This window comes from Cyrtonyx montezumae, unplaced genomic scaffold (assembly GCF_038088225.1).
Source record: "Cyrtonyx montezumae isolate F1298 unplaced genomic scaffold, pur_monq_1.0 scaffold_1, whole genome shotgun sequence".
In the NCBI taxonomy this organism is placed as follows: Eukaryota; Metazoa; Chordata; class Aves; order Galliformes; family Odontophoridae; genus Cyrtonyx; species Cyrtonyx montezumae.
Window position 1 is genome coordinate 17,621,082 of NW_027071825.1, and position 16,921 is coordinate 17,638,002.

The following is a 16,921-nucleotide window of genomic DNA, read 5'->3' on the forward strand; positions in this document are numbered from 1 at the left end:
TCACTACCACTTCCTTCTTGATTTATCACATGCCTTAGCAGCCTCTGGTTCCCAGCAAATTCACTTTTGTCAAAGGAAACAGCAATAACCTAAAATGATGAAGGCAATTTGCTGTTCTATCATTCTATTCAAGTCCATGTAATATCAAACCTTGGCTAGTCTCTATTGATAGAATTTTTTAAATGCTAACATTTACATTCACATCAGGTATATGAAACATCTGAACATTTCTTGCAGAAGAGTATAGTTATCTAGCTCTCATCTTTAAATTTTCTTTCAATCATCAGGAAGTTAATAGTTACTTAAAACCTCTTCTTGCTGGTATTTAATTATTCATCTCATTTTCAGCATTTCGGTTTCACTGCCTTTCTCCTTAATTACAAAACCATCTGCAACTTTTTATACTAGTGTGTTTCAGCACATTCACTTTGCATATTTATTTTCTCAAAATTCTGCAGAGAGTAAACTCAAAAACTATATATATTTTCTAATTTAAATAATCAGTTTTAACACTGATGATTCTTACATTTTCTGTTACCATAACTGTCCAAGCTGCTATTGACTGTAGTCTGGAAGCTCTCCAATAGCTACAAGCAATAAAATAACTATACTTTGGAGTATAATATTGGAGGGTATTCAACCTTTTTCCATTTAGTATAACTTTCAATACTGAATTCTCAACCTCCTCAGCTTCCAAATCCTTCCCAAATTTAGTCCTAAATTACTCACCAGTATTGTGTAAACATGCTATTGTTCTTTTCCTGCCAAGTTCCTCCTGTCATTCCAGCTAGTTCATTAGCACAAAAATAGCAGAATTAAACTGATTAAAGTTTCCTACTATTCTTTCTTTCAGTGATCTTGTTGCAAATGCCCTACCTACTGAGATAGAAAACTAAAAAAACAAAACTAAGATGCTGAATCTGAAAACTTCTAAAGAATAATGAAAAAATGGAAAAGAAGGATTGAAGGAAAGAACAGGGAAAGAAGGATGGATAAAAAAAAATCAGAGAAGGAATTAGTTTCCTTTTATTATGTACTAAAGGCTCAAATATGCCTATAGATTTTTGTGAAAGAAGTCCATAGCATCACTGAGTAAGTGTACGTGATGTTCTAAAAAATGCTAGAAAATCTCAGACATTAGAGCATTAGAAATGAAGTCACAGGCTCACAGTTACTTACAGGCCTTCTGTAAACAAAATTAGCTAGCTTTCACTAAAGCAATTCCACCTTAATAGTTCTTAACATGTTTTGAACATACGAACTTAGAGTAGACAAGTATTTAATGAGGTTTGAAATTGTAAATACCTTGTAAAAGTGAGGAAAACTTCCACTTCTCTACCCCATTATTACATTATAAATTTATTTATATAAAACTAACGGCAGAGTCATGGATGAAGTGGAATGTTTAGAAATAACAGTGTTGGACTTGATGATCTTGCAGGTCTTTTCCAACCTTGGTGATTCTATGATTCTGTAAACAGGGTCCTGTGTTGTTCCAAATATCTAGTGCTTTTAACTATTCCTTCACAGCGAAAAACCTAAACTCTTTGAGATATTCATCCCTTCTAATCTCTGTGTTAGAATTATTCTTTTATTTAGCAAGACTACAGTAAGACTGAAAGAAAATGGCCAGACAATCACATGCCTCACCCAAATGCTGCAGACAGCAGAGAAGACACCTGGAGGGGAGGCTCATTCTCCAGCTTGTTCCACTGATGATAGAACACTCTCTTCTTTTTTCCTTAGGTTTCACCTGTGTTGTAATAAAGCTGCTTGTAGGCATTCCTACTCATTAAAGAAATACTGCAGTTTAGAGTGCGAAACTGCTCAGAGCTTAGATTGAAGGAGAAAACAGAAGAAGAGAAGAAGCAAAAAGAGAGTGCAGCACAAGCGAGTAACAAGTGGGAACTTTGCTCTTCCCTGCACAGCAGGCCCTGGAAGGAAGGCCGCTGCTCATAGGAAGATGTGTTCCAGGTGGCTGAAGAAGCTGTGGCTAACTTCAGAGCTGTAAAGAAAAGAGATGCTTGGGCAGACAGACTGGAGACACTTGCATATAAGCTATTACTACAGCCAGCAACGTTAAGTTTCCACGGAAGATGAAAAGAAAGGTGTGCGATTTTCCACAAGACGCTTCTTTATATACAAATGCAGTGGTAGACTTCAAGGCTGCATCCCAAACCAAGGCAAGCAGAAAAACAGTTTTTCAACTTCGGCTCTTACCCTGCTCTGTGGCCTGGCTCCCTCCGGAAGTATCCTGGAATACAAGGCGTGGCTGAAGGACTGCAATTGTATTAAAGAATCTATGGAAATACTGAGCACCATTGGGAATCTCATCTAATTTTCAAAGGAATTAAAAACATATTAAATATTCACAGAGTATTGAAATAAAATAGATAAGATAAAAAAAACAATGCAACTTAATTTGGCATCTTCCAGGAATGTTAAACAGAAAACAAACAAAACCGACAGAAAGAGGTTTCTAAGCAGAAAAGTGATTTCTTAAAGTTGCAATTGCAATATAGATGCATTTACAATAACCAGCCCTCAGAGTCAGCGAGGAGCAGAACGCTACTTCACTATGGAGCCTGTTGAACATCCAATCTATTACAACGTTACATGTTTATATTACATTCCTAATTATCAATCAGAATATTTCAATTGTAATTAATAATTGTTCATAAATTCAGAGCAACTAGCACCCTTTTGAAATGTCAGCATTTTCATGTACTCTCCTGGTCTTATGCTCTAAGACTCACAAAACCATACATCTGTTTTGCAGGCCCTGCTTGGATTTCCACCAAATAGGCAGCATCCTAAATTTAACCATCCTACTACTTTTTGTAATTTATAAATACGTTGCTGTTTCCCCTTATAAGATACTGCTTTGACAAACCATCTTGTGGATAAATTCATACAAGGACAGTGAGTTAATATGAGAAGCTTTCAATGCAAATTAAACAATTTAAAAACACAGCATTTTTTAGCCACAGATTTAAATGCATTAAATTTATCAGCTCTTGTTTTATTCTGTTCACCTAGAACACTAAATAGAAAAAAAAAATCATGTGGGGTTTCTTGCTGAGTGTGTACATTTTAGGGTAGTCACTGCAATCCAAAATTAGTATTTCGTTTAGCATCAGCACTTTCTTGAAAACAAATACAAAGTTGATGGCTATTTTTAAGAATATGCTGCATGACACGTTTATTAAATATAAATAATACCAACAAACATGAAGGAGATGTACCATATGCAGTGTTACAGGAAACAGAAATCAGAACAAGAGGATCCTTGTTCCTATCACCAATAACTGGACATCGGACCTCTATTGTCTATTTAAAACGTAGGGAAAAGTCTGCTTCCTGTCACCATACATGTATTTTGCTCCATATACAAAATGACCCTTGACTTACAGTAGGCATTAGAGAACTTGTGGGCTTCCATTCAGTTGATCCGTTAGAGACTGAACCTGCAGAAGGGTCAGCCAACGTCAGCACTACTTCAAAACAATTTGATACACCAGAAAAAAAAAAAAAGAAAAAAATAGAAACTTTGAATTTCCTTGAGTTCTAGGAGGAAAGCACTTGAATGACAGAAAAAGAACAGAAGTGTTGTTAGGTCAGACTGTACCCTGCAGATGGCTCTTCTTGTTGCTGAGTCAGCACAAAGTAAAACTTAAAGCTATGTATGTGCTACCAATATCACATTCCCTAGTGCCTCTGAAGGCTGGAACCAGAAGTCACTTCTCAAAAGGCACTGCCCAGTACAGCCTCCATGAAGGAAAAAACTGTGTGATTCCCCCATAGGGTTAAAAAGAAATCAAAACCCAATAATGGTCTTTAACAAAGCAGCAGTAATTCATTAAGGACAAGATTCATGATCTGCCATGTGTTAATGTACATTGGACGAATGATACCACTCACTGGAGGATACTCATCTGCCTGTGCGACCCATGGCAGTGGGTGCTCAATGCAAACACTGGGCAAAGCAGTAAGTCTGTGGGATTTCAAAAAGAAACAGGAACTGGTGTTCTTCACATGTTATTGACGGAAAAGATTTTGTTAACGGTTATAATCTATACTGAATTTTCTTCCTCTAGTTAGCCACTTGAGAAAGCATCAGTTTTTCCCCCTAAAACTTCAAAAAAACTGACACTAAGCACAGGGGATAAAAAGAACTGAATCATCAAATACACAATAGAGTAGGAGCTGTAATGGGGGGAAGATGTAAAAAATCCTTTTCTGGAATTCAATCCTTTTTTTTTCATTTGTTTAGTTTTAAGCACTACAAACTAACCCATTTCTTACACTACACCACTACACCTTCTATCTACAGATGATTCTCTCCTGTGAAGCGTATCTCATGAACTTCCTTTCTGTGCCCTCCCAGCATTCATATTGGTTACATCCTCAGTTTCACTCTAAAGGTAATTCATTCTCCTGTCCCTTCCAACCCCATTTTCTTCTCTTCAGTCTTATTCCTCAGCCCCATTGCTCTTCAAGCTGCTAGTCCTTGGTATTTTTTTCTGCAAAATCTTGCAATTGTGTAAGGGTTAAAAGTCTGTTGTTCTGTTAAGCCTTTCATTTCATCCTGTTGGTCCTTTTTTCAAATTTGCAGTTCCACAAGGGCCTCCCTATCACCGACCAACTTCAAAGCATTTCTGGCACTTCCAGATCTGTTATGTAGCTTTCCATGCCCTTTACTATCACTGAAGGAACAGTACAATATCCCACGTCTACCTTCTGCCATGATAAAATACTACATCAATCATTTACTGCCCATTTTGTTATGAGTGCACATTTGTCTAACAATACCTTACCTCTAAAACATTAACCACTGAACTCCTTCAAAAAATAAAAACAAAAAACAAGTGAGCAAACAACAACAAAAAACCCTAACAAAAACAGAACTACAAAAAAACCCCACAACCTTTTCCCATAGTGGGAGAACTCAGTTCAAGCAGAGCAAAGTCTCGATGCTGGCCCCTCACTGATGATCAAAATAATGCTGCTGACAAAGCCTAGAGGCTGGCTTCAATACAAACACAAAGATATCTAGCTGCCTGGATGTTATTTATTTTCAACTGTTGAGAATTTCTCTAAGATCAGTGTCAAATAAGCCCTCCTCAGATTTCAGAGCTTACAGCTATTTTTGTTTCTGTGCTTTGCTTTTTTAATAACTGCGGCATTCTTACTGCCAAAATGTACTCTTAAATACTAATCAGAGGTAAAGTGAAAGCTCCGCTTGGCCTTACTATATTAATAAAAATCTTATTAATATATTCTTTTCTGACTAATGAAAATACAAATGGAAGAACGATGTGTATTTGCCAACTAAAAACGACTACGACTTAATTTAAAAAACTGTTCTAAAAATAGAGATTAAGAAGACCAACACATGAAAATTAAAATATATGTATCTAAAGACAAATTAATGATCGCATTGCAGCAACTACTCTAGGCATGTACTTGTACAACATTTATATTTATATCTAGCAGTGGAGGCCTCTCCATTTGAAAGAAAAGATTTATAAGTGGATTGGGATTTAATTTATTTACCCTCCAATTTCCCATACCACTTTAGATGTCAGTTTCTTTTAACTGCAGAGATATGGTACATAGTTGATCTACTTTCATACGTACTAGCATCTTTGAGCAGAAGTATTTGCTTCTAATAGATACACATAAAAAATGCAATGGCAATGGTGCGCAATGTATTTCTCACAGTTTTACCTGTGTAGGTAATCTCAAAGCCATTTTATATCTGTCATCTTCTCTCTCAGGTCCGTAAGCTTAAATTTAAGTCTGTTTCCTAAGCAGTTCCATTTGTTGCCTGTGTTAAAAAGCAAAAGCTAAACAATTGCCTCAGTGGAAATCCCGTTCTTCCATTTCAGGAATTCTGGCCCTGTATTTGATGATAAGCTGCTTTTTCAGACCAGAAAATGTGCTCTGGTACATCGCGCTCCCCCCGCAGCAGCACAAGACCATGGCGCCATCTAGCTTCTCTTTTCCTGACCTCAGGAATTCTGTGCTGAGTGCAAATATTTGATGCACCAGGGAGCCATTGTCAATGTAACTTTCAAGATAGCCTTGATTATTTATCCAGGCATACGGCTGAAGAAGGGGGAAAAGTTACTGAGCTCCTCAAGAAACTCCTCTGATGATATCCATTCTTAACTAAAACACAAACAGACAATCTTTGAAACAGATCTTATTCCTTTCCTCCCAAGTTGAAAACCAAAATCCATATCAATGCTTAGGCATGCCTTTGCTGAAGCTCTCATCCCATATGAATACTAATACAAACTTTACAGGACATCAAGGGCAAAATAACTAAACTCCTTCCCATCACTGAAGACATCTGCCTCTTAAAGAATCCCTGTACTCAAAGGAACAATTTTTGAAAGTTTTAGAAGATCCCTTGATGTGCCAAGAAAGGAAAAAATAAACTCTCAAATGCTGGGGTGGGTGGGGCTATATGCTCATCTTCCTTTAGTAACAAAGGCTTCTGAACAAGAATTGCAAAGCAGGTATGAAGAAATAATCTACCATAGCTCCTTGTTACAAGCAGTATGAAATAGGAACCCTGTATTCATCTAGAATCCCGAAACCCACTCCAAGCTGTCAGGGTTTCTTTTCTCTTTGCAAGATGTGCAGGACCTAACAATGATTCCATAACTGTATGCAAGCACACAGCAATAAATCCAGTCCTCTTAGCAAAGGCACAAGCTCAAAAGAAACAAGAACAGCAAATGAGGCTCCTCTGGGTCTGACTTGTGCCCTTGGCAGCTTCTGATGAGCTGGGAATACCTGAGGGCCATCCTAGAGTTCTTGAGGTTTCTTCCTCATTTACTGATGTGTTCTTCACTGCTAGGAGGGATATCTCTGATCACCAGCACTAGCATCATTACTTGAACTGCTCTTATGTCCTGCAGTGGTGGGCAGTGACACAGCCAAGTCTTCCAGTTCTCATTTCAGAGAACAGCCACTTAAGGATTCCCATAACATCAACCAAACTTCTTAAAGGATCAGTAACAACCTAGGCCTTAAGCCCTACATAATGAGCAAACTAATTGAAATTCTGCCCTTCGTACTCTTCCATATAAGTGTCTGTGAAGATATAAGAATAAATGTGTTGCTCAGTATGTAGAGGTGGCATAAATGAGCACATTTCAAAGAGATGCAGCAGCTGTGGTGTTTTGCAGCTGGCTTGTATGCAGAAGAATCATCTCTCTTTGGTGCTGGCTGGCTGCCCTAACAGACTGGGCTGCAGATGAGCAGCCATCTGGTCCTCAAAACACACACAGAGCAGTTCTCACTGCTGGCAGCACCCACCAGCACCAGACACCCTCCCTGACACCTACAAGACAATCTCGTACCACCGAAAGTTAGAATGGAATATCCTGGCAATCGTTCATGAAAAAAGTAACTGCACAACAGGGATCTATGTCACTCTAGGAATGGCTGGCATGTAAACAGCTACAAACTTTCATGCTTGAAAAGAAACATTAATGTAAAAATATTACTGGAAGTGCAGTGAAACAACATATCAACATTCTTTGTTTCAAAATCAATAGGAAGCTGGATTTCAATACAGAACTGTGCAAGTGAACAGAAAGCAAAAAAAAAAAAAGGCAGTATTTCTATGGATATCTTATATTACAATATTAAAAACTGTACATGCCATTCTATCCTGACTGTGGTGATTATAATTATTTTCAAGTTACAAATAACATATAATCAGCTACTTTACTCAGTACCTTAGCACAATATTTATAGTGTTTGATGTTAGAAAGTGGTTACAAGACCCTTGGCTGCACGTGCAGTGGGTTTTCATTTTGAACTGCTGCTTTTTTGATGGGCTGTTTTAATTTCCTTTTTCACTCAGAGTGGCATTCACAAAGACTCCTCCATACAGCTTCTCTGAAACTACTTTATACTTGGGAAGAGAATTGTTTTATATAATTGTATAAATAGGAGAGAAGATTGATTTTCTTTAGAATTAAATAAACAGTTGTCTCGCAAGCCTAAAATAGACCAATGATGGCAAGAAAATCTGAACAAGATAATGTCATAACGTAAAATTTATTCCCTGAGTTCCTCCTGCGCCGTATGACAACAGGTCTCTCACTCCCCAGCAAGGCTTGCCCTGCCCACCCTGCTGCCTGCGGTCCCGCAGTGCGGTGCTCAGACCCCTCCTGCCTCTGCTTTCCCCATCAGTTCGGGGTGCCAGGGGTTGCACCCTGCCACAAGAGACGCCTTAAACAAACAGGCCGAGTGTTTGAGGCATTCTGCATCAGATGACAAAAAGTATGGGCTTATCTGACACACTGACACACAATGCCATACAAGTTGTTAATCTCGGAGAGACAACTGCAGTCGTTTATATTCTTAAATTCCAAAACACAGACAAGGAGTTATTTAGCAAGGGACAAGAAGTTTTTTCAAGTTTTGTTTATCTCAAATGAAGCAAAAATCTAGTTCAAATGGCTATGTTTTTTTTAATACATACATATCACTATGTAGTTTTCCTTGAATGTTAGTAACTCAGAAATAAATTTTTTCTACCTCAAAAACACATTTGTGTTTGGACCAGGGCCAAGGCCAAGCAAGCAACACTACCATGTCAAGGATGCAATTTTAAGCATAGTATGACTACATCACAGAAAGGACTGTCATTACGATCTCGACATTACCGTAACGACCATAGTTGCTATCAGGTGACAGGTATAATATAGATACTCATTAGACAGCACAACAGCAATATTTAATGATGCATGAGATGGAAGAAAATTAATTTATGCCTCTAATTCAGCTCAGATCCATCATTTCTTATATTGAGTGTGAACTGCCTAATCCTGTTAGTATGTATATAACAGTTACGATAAACAGCAAAGAGCCAAGCAAGATATCTACTGCAGAATCCAGAGAGCTTACGTTTACTCATCACACTCACAAATAATTTTGTGTTCCTGTTTATCTCTTTTCATTAACACTATAGATAGTTCTACTATCTTGCTTTAATACCATACAAAAAAGCTGATTGTCACAGCAAGAGCTATGAAAAGTGCCTTTGCCTTAAAGTCAAACAAGAGCCGTAGTGAGGCTGTGCTTTTTATTTCCCCAGGTTGCAGCCTACTAACTCCCTGACTTAATCAGCCTTAAGAGAAATAATGCCACAAACTGGAAAAACTGATCTAGAAAAAAGGAAGATGTCTATTCAAATGAAAGAGGTGTAACTGTGCTCACTACAGGAGCTAACATGGCTGCACATTTCAAATCCTGCAAGATGTCACCACTACCTTAAGAAAGACGGATTAATTGAATGAAAAATGCTTATGGAAATGAAGACTCATGCAGTAAAGCTATTCCAGCATGTACAGATGAAATGCGAGGGATGACATGCAACAGAAAACAAAGGAGTAATGCTCAAAGGTAAATATGAAATGTCTTAACAATATTTCTGGATATTATCACTGCTGAAACCTTGCTGCATCTGTCTCCACAGCTACAAGACTGTTACAGTCCCCTCACTAGGTTTCAGAATAAAAAATACTGTTTATAAGGAATCAGGAAGACAGCACGTATGAACTGATCAAAAAGTCAGTGTCAGGAGCTCAAGGGTGAGAAGAAGGTGGCTGTTCCTGCACGGTGGTGCCTGAGGGTGAGGCACAATGAGGGCAGAAGGAAAGAAGGACAACATCTCACTGTGAAACCTCAGTGGAGTAAACAGGAAGGAAAGTCAGAGAGGTCAGGTCCTGTTGCAAACACTGCAATTCACCCTGACTTCACTGAGAAACCCATTTTTGTGCTGTTATTTTTCACGATATTAATCCTTTTTCTAACTACAGCATCACAAGCAAACAGTTCTAGGGTGTCAATTCAGAAAACTGGCACCAAAAATAACAAATGGGACAGCCTCTAAGAGAGCGGCTCTGACAGCGTTCCCCCCCAGCAACTGCTTCACTCGGTTGGGCTGCTCCCGAACACAAGGCATCTTCAGTCTTATTTGGAGCTTCTGAATAATAGCATCTTGTTTTTGTTCCTTTATCTTGGTCTCTGAACCATATGAGCTAGTTAATGAAAATAACAACTCTTTCTTCATTTGTGTTTCTTTTCTAACTCATATTAAAAAAGTTTCATCCGCTGTCACCTTTAAATAAGAAGGAAAACTTTTGAAGCAGAATTTCATCCCACAGAAACAGAGAAAAATAAAAAGGCATTAAAAGAATACGACACAATTTTGGCAGAGACACATTTTTGCTATTCCGTTTCAGCCCTTGTTCCAGAGGCCAGAACAAGGCTCAGCACGCTGTGGCACGCAGTTCTGCACACAGCTCTTCCTTAGGGCTGAGCCCCGGTAGGCAGTGTTCCCACAGAACACATCCCAAAAGCATGGCCGCGTACATATGTAAGCTTGGCATGAGGTTACAGGTTGGATGTCTCAGTAACAGCAAATACTCCTAGAATGGCTGCTGTGTTATTTCAGAAACCCAAAGCTTTGGGCCAGAAAGCAGCCACAAGTAGGTTTGTTTCAACAGTATTCTGTTCTCAGTTCTTTAGTTTCAGGAGTAACCTGAACACCTGCCTGGAGCAGGCACTGAGCAAAGACTGCACTGGGAGCCATCCCATACAGATCTCATAGTCAGTAACAAGGTGGCCCACACTCACAAAACAGAGTCATTTACCTTTAATTTCATGTTTTCCAGGCCTGAAGAGCAAATTAGATTACCTTGTACGGTAAAAGATTGGCTTGAACACTTGCACAAAAATGTGTATTCTGTAACGAGGTCTCTTTAAAAGTCAGTCATAATGAACACCAACTACAAACTTTTTCTCTAGCCTTCAAACTATTTCTAACTTTTTTTCTATGTAAACTCATTTTTTACAGCTTTAATCAAATCTGAACACCCGTAATACAGTGTTTATCCACCAAATAACAGAATGAAGAAACTTCAACTGCTACTCAGGCAGAAACTTAAGTCTGCTGGACTTGTCCCTCTGTTCCTTAGGTTTAGCTTACATTTGCCTCCCTAAGCTTACACTGCTCAAAGAGTAATTCCCTGTCCAGTAGGATCAAGAACGTTTTTCCTTAGTGAAGGAGACTACAGGGAAAAAACAAACAAACAAAAAACAAAAAACAAAAACAAAACGAAGAAAGCAGGAAAGAAAGAAAGCAAGCAGGAAAGCAAGCAAGCAAGCAAGCAAGAAAGAAAGAAAAGAAACTGTTACCCTGGTAAAATGATGACAGTGCATGGGAAGGATTGACATAAAAGAGCAAAAAAGGTAGCTTTCTTAGAAGTCACGAGAAAAGCTATTTTCGCTGCCATTTGGAAAAGGGACTTCTGAGTTTAAAGAATACTGCAATAATCGAGTTCTGTGATTTAAGATGAAATAGAAAGCTAAAGTATATGTTGTCACTTTTTCTTTAATGAAATGCTACAGTTAAATGTCTTCATTTGAAAATAATCTGTATGTGGGTTTTTTTTTAAATAGCATCAATCTGATAGTCAGGAAAAAAAGGTTCACAGTGTGCTTATGGCTGACTGAATCCGGGGGCTAGCTAAGATCTTATTCCTGCCTTATCTTATTATGTCCAGCAACGCCCCTAAGCATAAGAATGCTGCTCCAGAAGAACGCTGGTGTAATTCACACTGTTAAGACTCTCTTGATTCCAGAGACTAATGAAAATTTGCTGGTGTGTGGTACACTTTACTAAAAGAAAGTGTAGAACCCTGTTTCCTTATCCGAAGAAGGAGCCAAACAATCTGAGAGGGCTTATTTCACCATAAATCCTGGCCTCTTTCAGCTTTCAGACTTATTTCTGTCCTGTTTCTCAGGATCACCCTGTCACTGACCCTTTTCTACCACTTGTATCTCCTAACTTGCCCTCTTGTCCCAGCTTCACGCTTTGTTGCTTGTACATTTTTACTGCACCTTTGCTTATGGCAAGTGCCCAGTTCTGGTGAAGGCCCACATTTTATTGGACAGAGCTCAATGGCTTTCTACAATCACCAAGAATAATAACATCACAAACAGCCTCTGCAAGCTTTTTCACAAATGGCTGTATTTCTGCCTCAGAGTGTTGTTCTGAGGCATCACAATTTTACCCCCAAAGAGCCACTTCCAGAGAGAAAGGCTGTATTTCTGCACAGGCAAATCACAAACCATATGATTATATTACAGGCAAATTTACACAGGCCGCCATACAAAATGGCCACACCAATACAACAGGTCACAACCCACCCAGGTGGTACTGTTAGCTGCTCTTGTTTCCAGAAGCCCTGAGAAAATATCAAAGGAATAGGCACCAACTGCACACAGAGAGTGCAGCAGATCTCCACTACTGTACAACAAATTCAGTGCTTGGACAAAATTACATCCACTGTTCAATATTTGTGAAGCTGAGCAGTCACTGTAGGACAGGAAGCTTGAGGCCATGTTCACCTTGCTTGGCACAATGTCACAGCTAAGGAGAACTTCACCTGACTTGCCAATAGGATTTCCAACCACCTTCCCTTACATCTTTTGAAAGATTGGTTGGTTGAACAATTTTTAAGGAAAGCTTTTAGAAGTAGAAATATGCCCTGTACCTGCAAATTTAAGGACAACTGGCAATGCACACCTGGCACCTGTACATTAGTTGTGTGAATACGACAGAAATTCATACTGAAGGAATGTCACCGTTAAGCTAGCGATGGACAGCCTTGAATTAGCTGGAAAAAGTAAAGCAGAAATACTGAAAACTGAGAGTCAGATCAGCTGTCTCATTCAAGAAGCAGTAACACAGAGCCAAGAGAAGATGAGTTAAGCCAAGCTTCCATTATTAAAGTGGAGTATTTACAATGCTGAAATACAAAGAATATGGCCGTAGAACAAAGGCATACAGGACTTCCCGAGCAGTAATTTCTCAGAGAAACTGAGATCTTAATTTCAGACAATTACTCTTTTTTAATTATTTTAAATTAAGACTCTTTTCTGTGTAATACCATTTAGGTCACCTGAGTGCAATAAAACAGTCAAGGATTCACAGTCAAACGTAATGGCATCAAACATCCTAAGGGATTTCCAGCTGTTCTCTGGAAGTAATGCATAGCAAAAGTACAGCTGAATGAAGTATTGTACGTGACAGCATTTTCTAATACGTACTTGCATTTAAAACACCGTCTATATAAAACACAGGCATTTCAGATTAAACTTGCATGCTATTTGATACGGGAAGAAACACAGAAGTTTGTCTTAGTGTTTGGCCACTGAATTCCAAAACAGGTTATTGCTTTTATCCCAGACTACGTAGTCAAAAACAGACAGGGTGTTGGCTAAGTTATTATTTTAATGTTTGCTATTTGCGGATGGTCCCAGTACTGAGCTTTGTAAACTGCCTTCAGTCCCTTCAGCTGTGTCAGAAGTGGCAGTTCTCCTCCCATCATGGGTTCCAGCCTAAGGACTCCATGCAGCAGAACCAGGTCTCAGCCCCAGGCAGCCCTTGGCCTAGCTTTATTTTGGCAGCGACTCCGAATATTTTCCAGAACTGGCACGGGCGCGGTTGGCAAATTCTCCTTATCCAGTTGCTGCACAAAGCTAGCAAAAGCACAGTCCCTGTGATTAGGATGTGAGATTACAACAAGGATATAGTGTTCCCCAAGACAGATGCACTCTGGTGATAAGTCTTGTACATCTTTTATGGTCATGTTTCCTTGCCAGCCCTTGTGATCTTTCCAATGCTGTCACGCAGGTGGCATGCTGTCTCCAAGTTGGGGGAATAAACTCTGTAAGCCTCAGATTCTGGGAAACTTCTGTTACTTTTCTACAGGAGCTTGTAAGCGGCCACAGCTGCTTTCAAGATGTGGATACATTTTCAGGATGACAATAAATGTTTTCTAAATTTTAAGACTTTACATCCTGTCTTTGTCAAATCCCAACCTCTAGAATTTTTTTCTGTGATAACGGCAACAATTTTTACTTTAGAAAAATAAAGTATTGGTATGGGGATTTTTAAATACATCAACATATCCCAGAATGCTAACACGTCTGAGGGTTGGGGAAACAAATGAAATCCTTTCCTTCCTTTAAAAGCAACTTCTGTTGAAACTTAAGCCATATCAGGTAAGATAAATTTAGTGTGAAGCACTGTAAAACACAGACACACAGACTTCTACACCATACCTGCTGTATTTGTTTCTTCTTCACTGCCTTAGTATTCAAGCATTCTCAATCATATTAACGCCTGTCACCCAATGTAACAAACTTTTTGCTCAGAACTTTGCTGTGTTCCCACCTCCATTCACCTTCCCCAGGCAGCACTGTGACTGATTTAAAGAGCAGTGCCAATGCATTCAGAGCAGAACTGCCCTCTTCAAATCTTTCACACAAAGGGCGCCAGGTATTAGCACCACGAGAACGTCAGCAGAGAGAGGAAGGCAGAGGACAGCGCTCAGCACAGCCCCGCAGGACGTGCTGTCCCTCTGTTTTTAGCCGAAGCTGTGAAATCCCACAGCGACAGTAACGCACGCACCAGGAACACAAGCTGGTAGCAAACAGCTGGTAGGGGCAGCACCCTTTGCAGAGCACACGAGCAGAGGCAGAGCCCTCTGTCAAAACAGGCCTCACATAAGGAGCGTCCAAAAATAAGAACCAAACTCAAACCGGATGACTAAAAGGAGTCTGTTTTTAACATCTCCCACAGACCGCATCACCCCAAGTGCAGATGGGACAAGGAGGGCGCTGCGCGGAGCACGCAGCTGAAGCAGGGCACAGGAAACCGTTCCCGGAGCAGAGCGGGAACTGAGCAGTTCCTGCACGCGGCCCGGTTCTCCGGTGCTGGCTCGAACAGCTGTCCGAATGCCGGCACAACGGCACGGAGTTTATGATAATTATAAAAACCTAACAAACGCAAACCTCGCAGCATGTCTCGGAGCCTGGAGCCGCTTCAGCTGCCGTATGTACCGTCGGCGCAGATTTCCGGCCGCAGTCCGCGGTGCCGGGCCGCCTCAGCCCGCAGCCCTTCCCTCTGCCCTGGGAAAGACGCCGGGGCCCCTGGCCGCTCGGCCGCGGAGCAGCAGAGGGACGGGACGAGGCACGCGGGGCCAGGAACTCGCAAAGCCGAGGAGCGGCCGGGAGAGGCTCCGGGTTCCGGCAGTGGGGCGCAGACCCTGAGGAGGCCGCTGCGCGCGGCAACGAGCGGCGGGAAAGGCGTCGAGGGCACGCGACGGCCGCGAGCTCCCGCCCGGCGCGGGCTCCCGCGGGCGCCCCCTGGCGGCGGGGGCGGGGCGCCCTCGGCCGGGGCCCGCGGACCGCTCAGCGCGGCGCGGCGCTGCCCACCGTGCTCCGGCGCCGCGGCAGCTGCGGGCAGGGCGGGGCGGCGGCGGCCGGGCCGGCGGCGGCGACGACGTGTCGCGGGGCGGCGGAGGAGCCGTCGGCGCGGGGCAGGACGGAGCGCGCGGCCCGGCGGAACTCCTCGCTGCGCCAGGTGTAGAGCAGCGGGTTGAGGGCCGAGAGCGAGCAGAGCAGCAGCCAGCTGGCGGCCTGCAGCGCCGGCGGCGCGGGCCGCAGGAAGAAGCCGAGGAGGCTGACCCAGACCAGGGGCTGCGTGCCCAGCAGGAAGACGCAGCAGAGCAGCAGGACGGAGACGCTGCTCAGGCGACGCTGGGCGCGGCGCGGCGGCGGCGGCGCGGCGGGGAAGGGCAGCTGGTGCAGCAGGTGGAAGTTGAGGACGCTGACCCGCTTGGCGCTGCCCCGCACCCGGCGCACGATGCCCAGGTAGCAGTGCAGCAGCAGCGCCGTCTGGCCCAGCACGGCCAGCGCCAAGAGCAGCGCGGGGTAGCGGGAGCCGCCGTCCGTCTGCCGCGGGGGCGGCTGCGGGGCCGGGCCCGGCGTCCAGAGCCCGGGCAGCAGCGGGAGCAGGAGCAGCGCCAGCGCCCAGGAGAGCCCGATCATGCAGCCCGTGTGCCTCCGCTGGTACAGGGCCTGGTAGACGCTGGGCAGCTTGGTGATGAGCACGTACCTGTTGAAGGCCACCAGCAGGTGCGAGGCCAGGGACACGGTGAGGCCGAGGCCCAGCAGCCCCTGGCGCAGCAGGCGGTACTCGGCGGAGCGGAGCGAGGAGGAGTTCGGGGGCAGCAGCCCCAGCACGGCCTCCTGGGGCATCCACAGGGCGCACACGCTCAGGTCGGCCGCGCAGCCGTTCACGATGAAGGCGTTGCTGGTGGTCTGCAGCTTTTTGAAGGAGAAAACCAAATAGATGACCATCACGTTGGACAAAGTCCCTGAGATAGCCAGGACTGCATAGAGCAGCGAGAGGAAGATGCGGGTCCCTGAAGAGTCCTCCCAGAGCAGCAGCAGGGGCGAGCTCGCGCTCCAGGAAGAGGCGTTGGGCATCGCGCTGAGTGCAGCTCAGTTCTGACTTCTCCCCATAAATCCCATCCTCATCCAGGTCAGATCCTGATGCGACAGCCCCCCGTTGAACTCGAGAGGATGTGTGGGTGGGGAACTAAAGGCAGATTTCAGTCATACGAGGTGCAAGTCCAGAAAATGCAGCTAGCGGTAATGACCCAGAGAAGAGCGGTGTCCAAGGCAGATAGTTGGCCGGAAGTCCCAGAGGCTGGAGCTAGTGAAGGTGGGTCCATAGGGTGCCGGTGGCTGTAGGCACGCCAGTGCACGGCTGAGGATTCTGTAGCTGTGAAAATGCCAAAAGCGGCAGCACCTTGCAATCAGGAGCAGAAACGGCAGCAACTGATACAAAGCTTTGCAGTTCCTCCTGTGACACAGTACGTACTCTGTATATCATTCCAGGAAGATTCAGTCCTTCCACTCTTCATGAATTATTCAGCAGATTTTCATCTTGTTAAATCAAGAAGAAAAAAAAAAAACCCCAAACCCAATCACGCTCCAGAAATACTGCAACTACAGAGTCTGACTCTTCCCT

The 16,921-nt window shown here is 42.9% G+C and overlaps 1 protein-coding gene across 1 annotated transcript; it reads right to left on the reverse strand.

Annotated features, from left to right (window-relative positions):
• Nucleotides 1-15,294: 15,294 nt before the first annotated feature.
• Nucleotides 15,295-16,374, reverse strand: GPR88 (G protein-coupled receptor 88). Its single transcript, XM_065742368.1, has one exon. It carries the CDS (start codon nt 16,372-16,374, stop codon nt 15,295-15,297), a length of 1,080 nt encoding a protein of 359 aa, XP_065598440.1.
• Between the last annotated feature and the right edge of the window lie 547 nt (nt 16,375-16,921).

Bases quoted from the DNA above. Each gene is read 5' to 3' on its own strand.
- GPR88 (XM_065742368.1), bottom strand. From the start codon at position 16,374: ATGCCCAACGCCTCTTCCTGGAGCGCGAGCTCGCCCCTGCTGCTGCTC.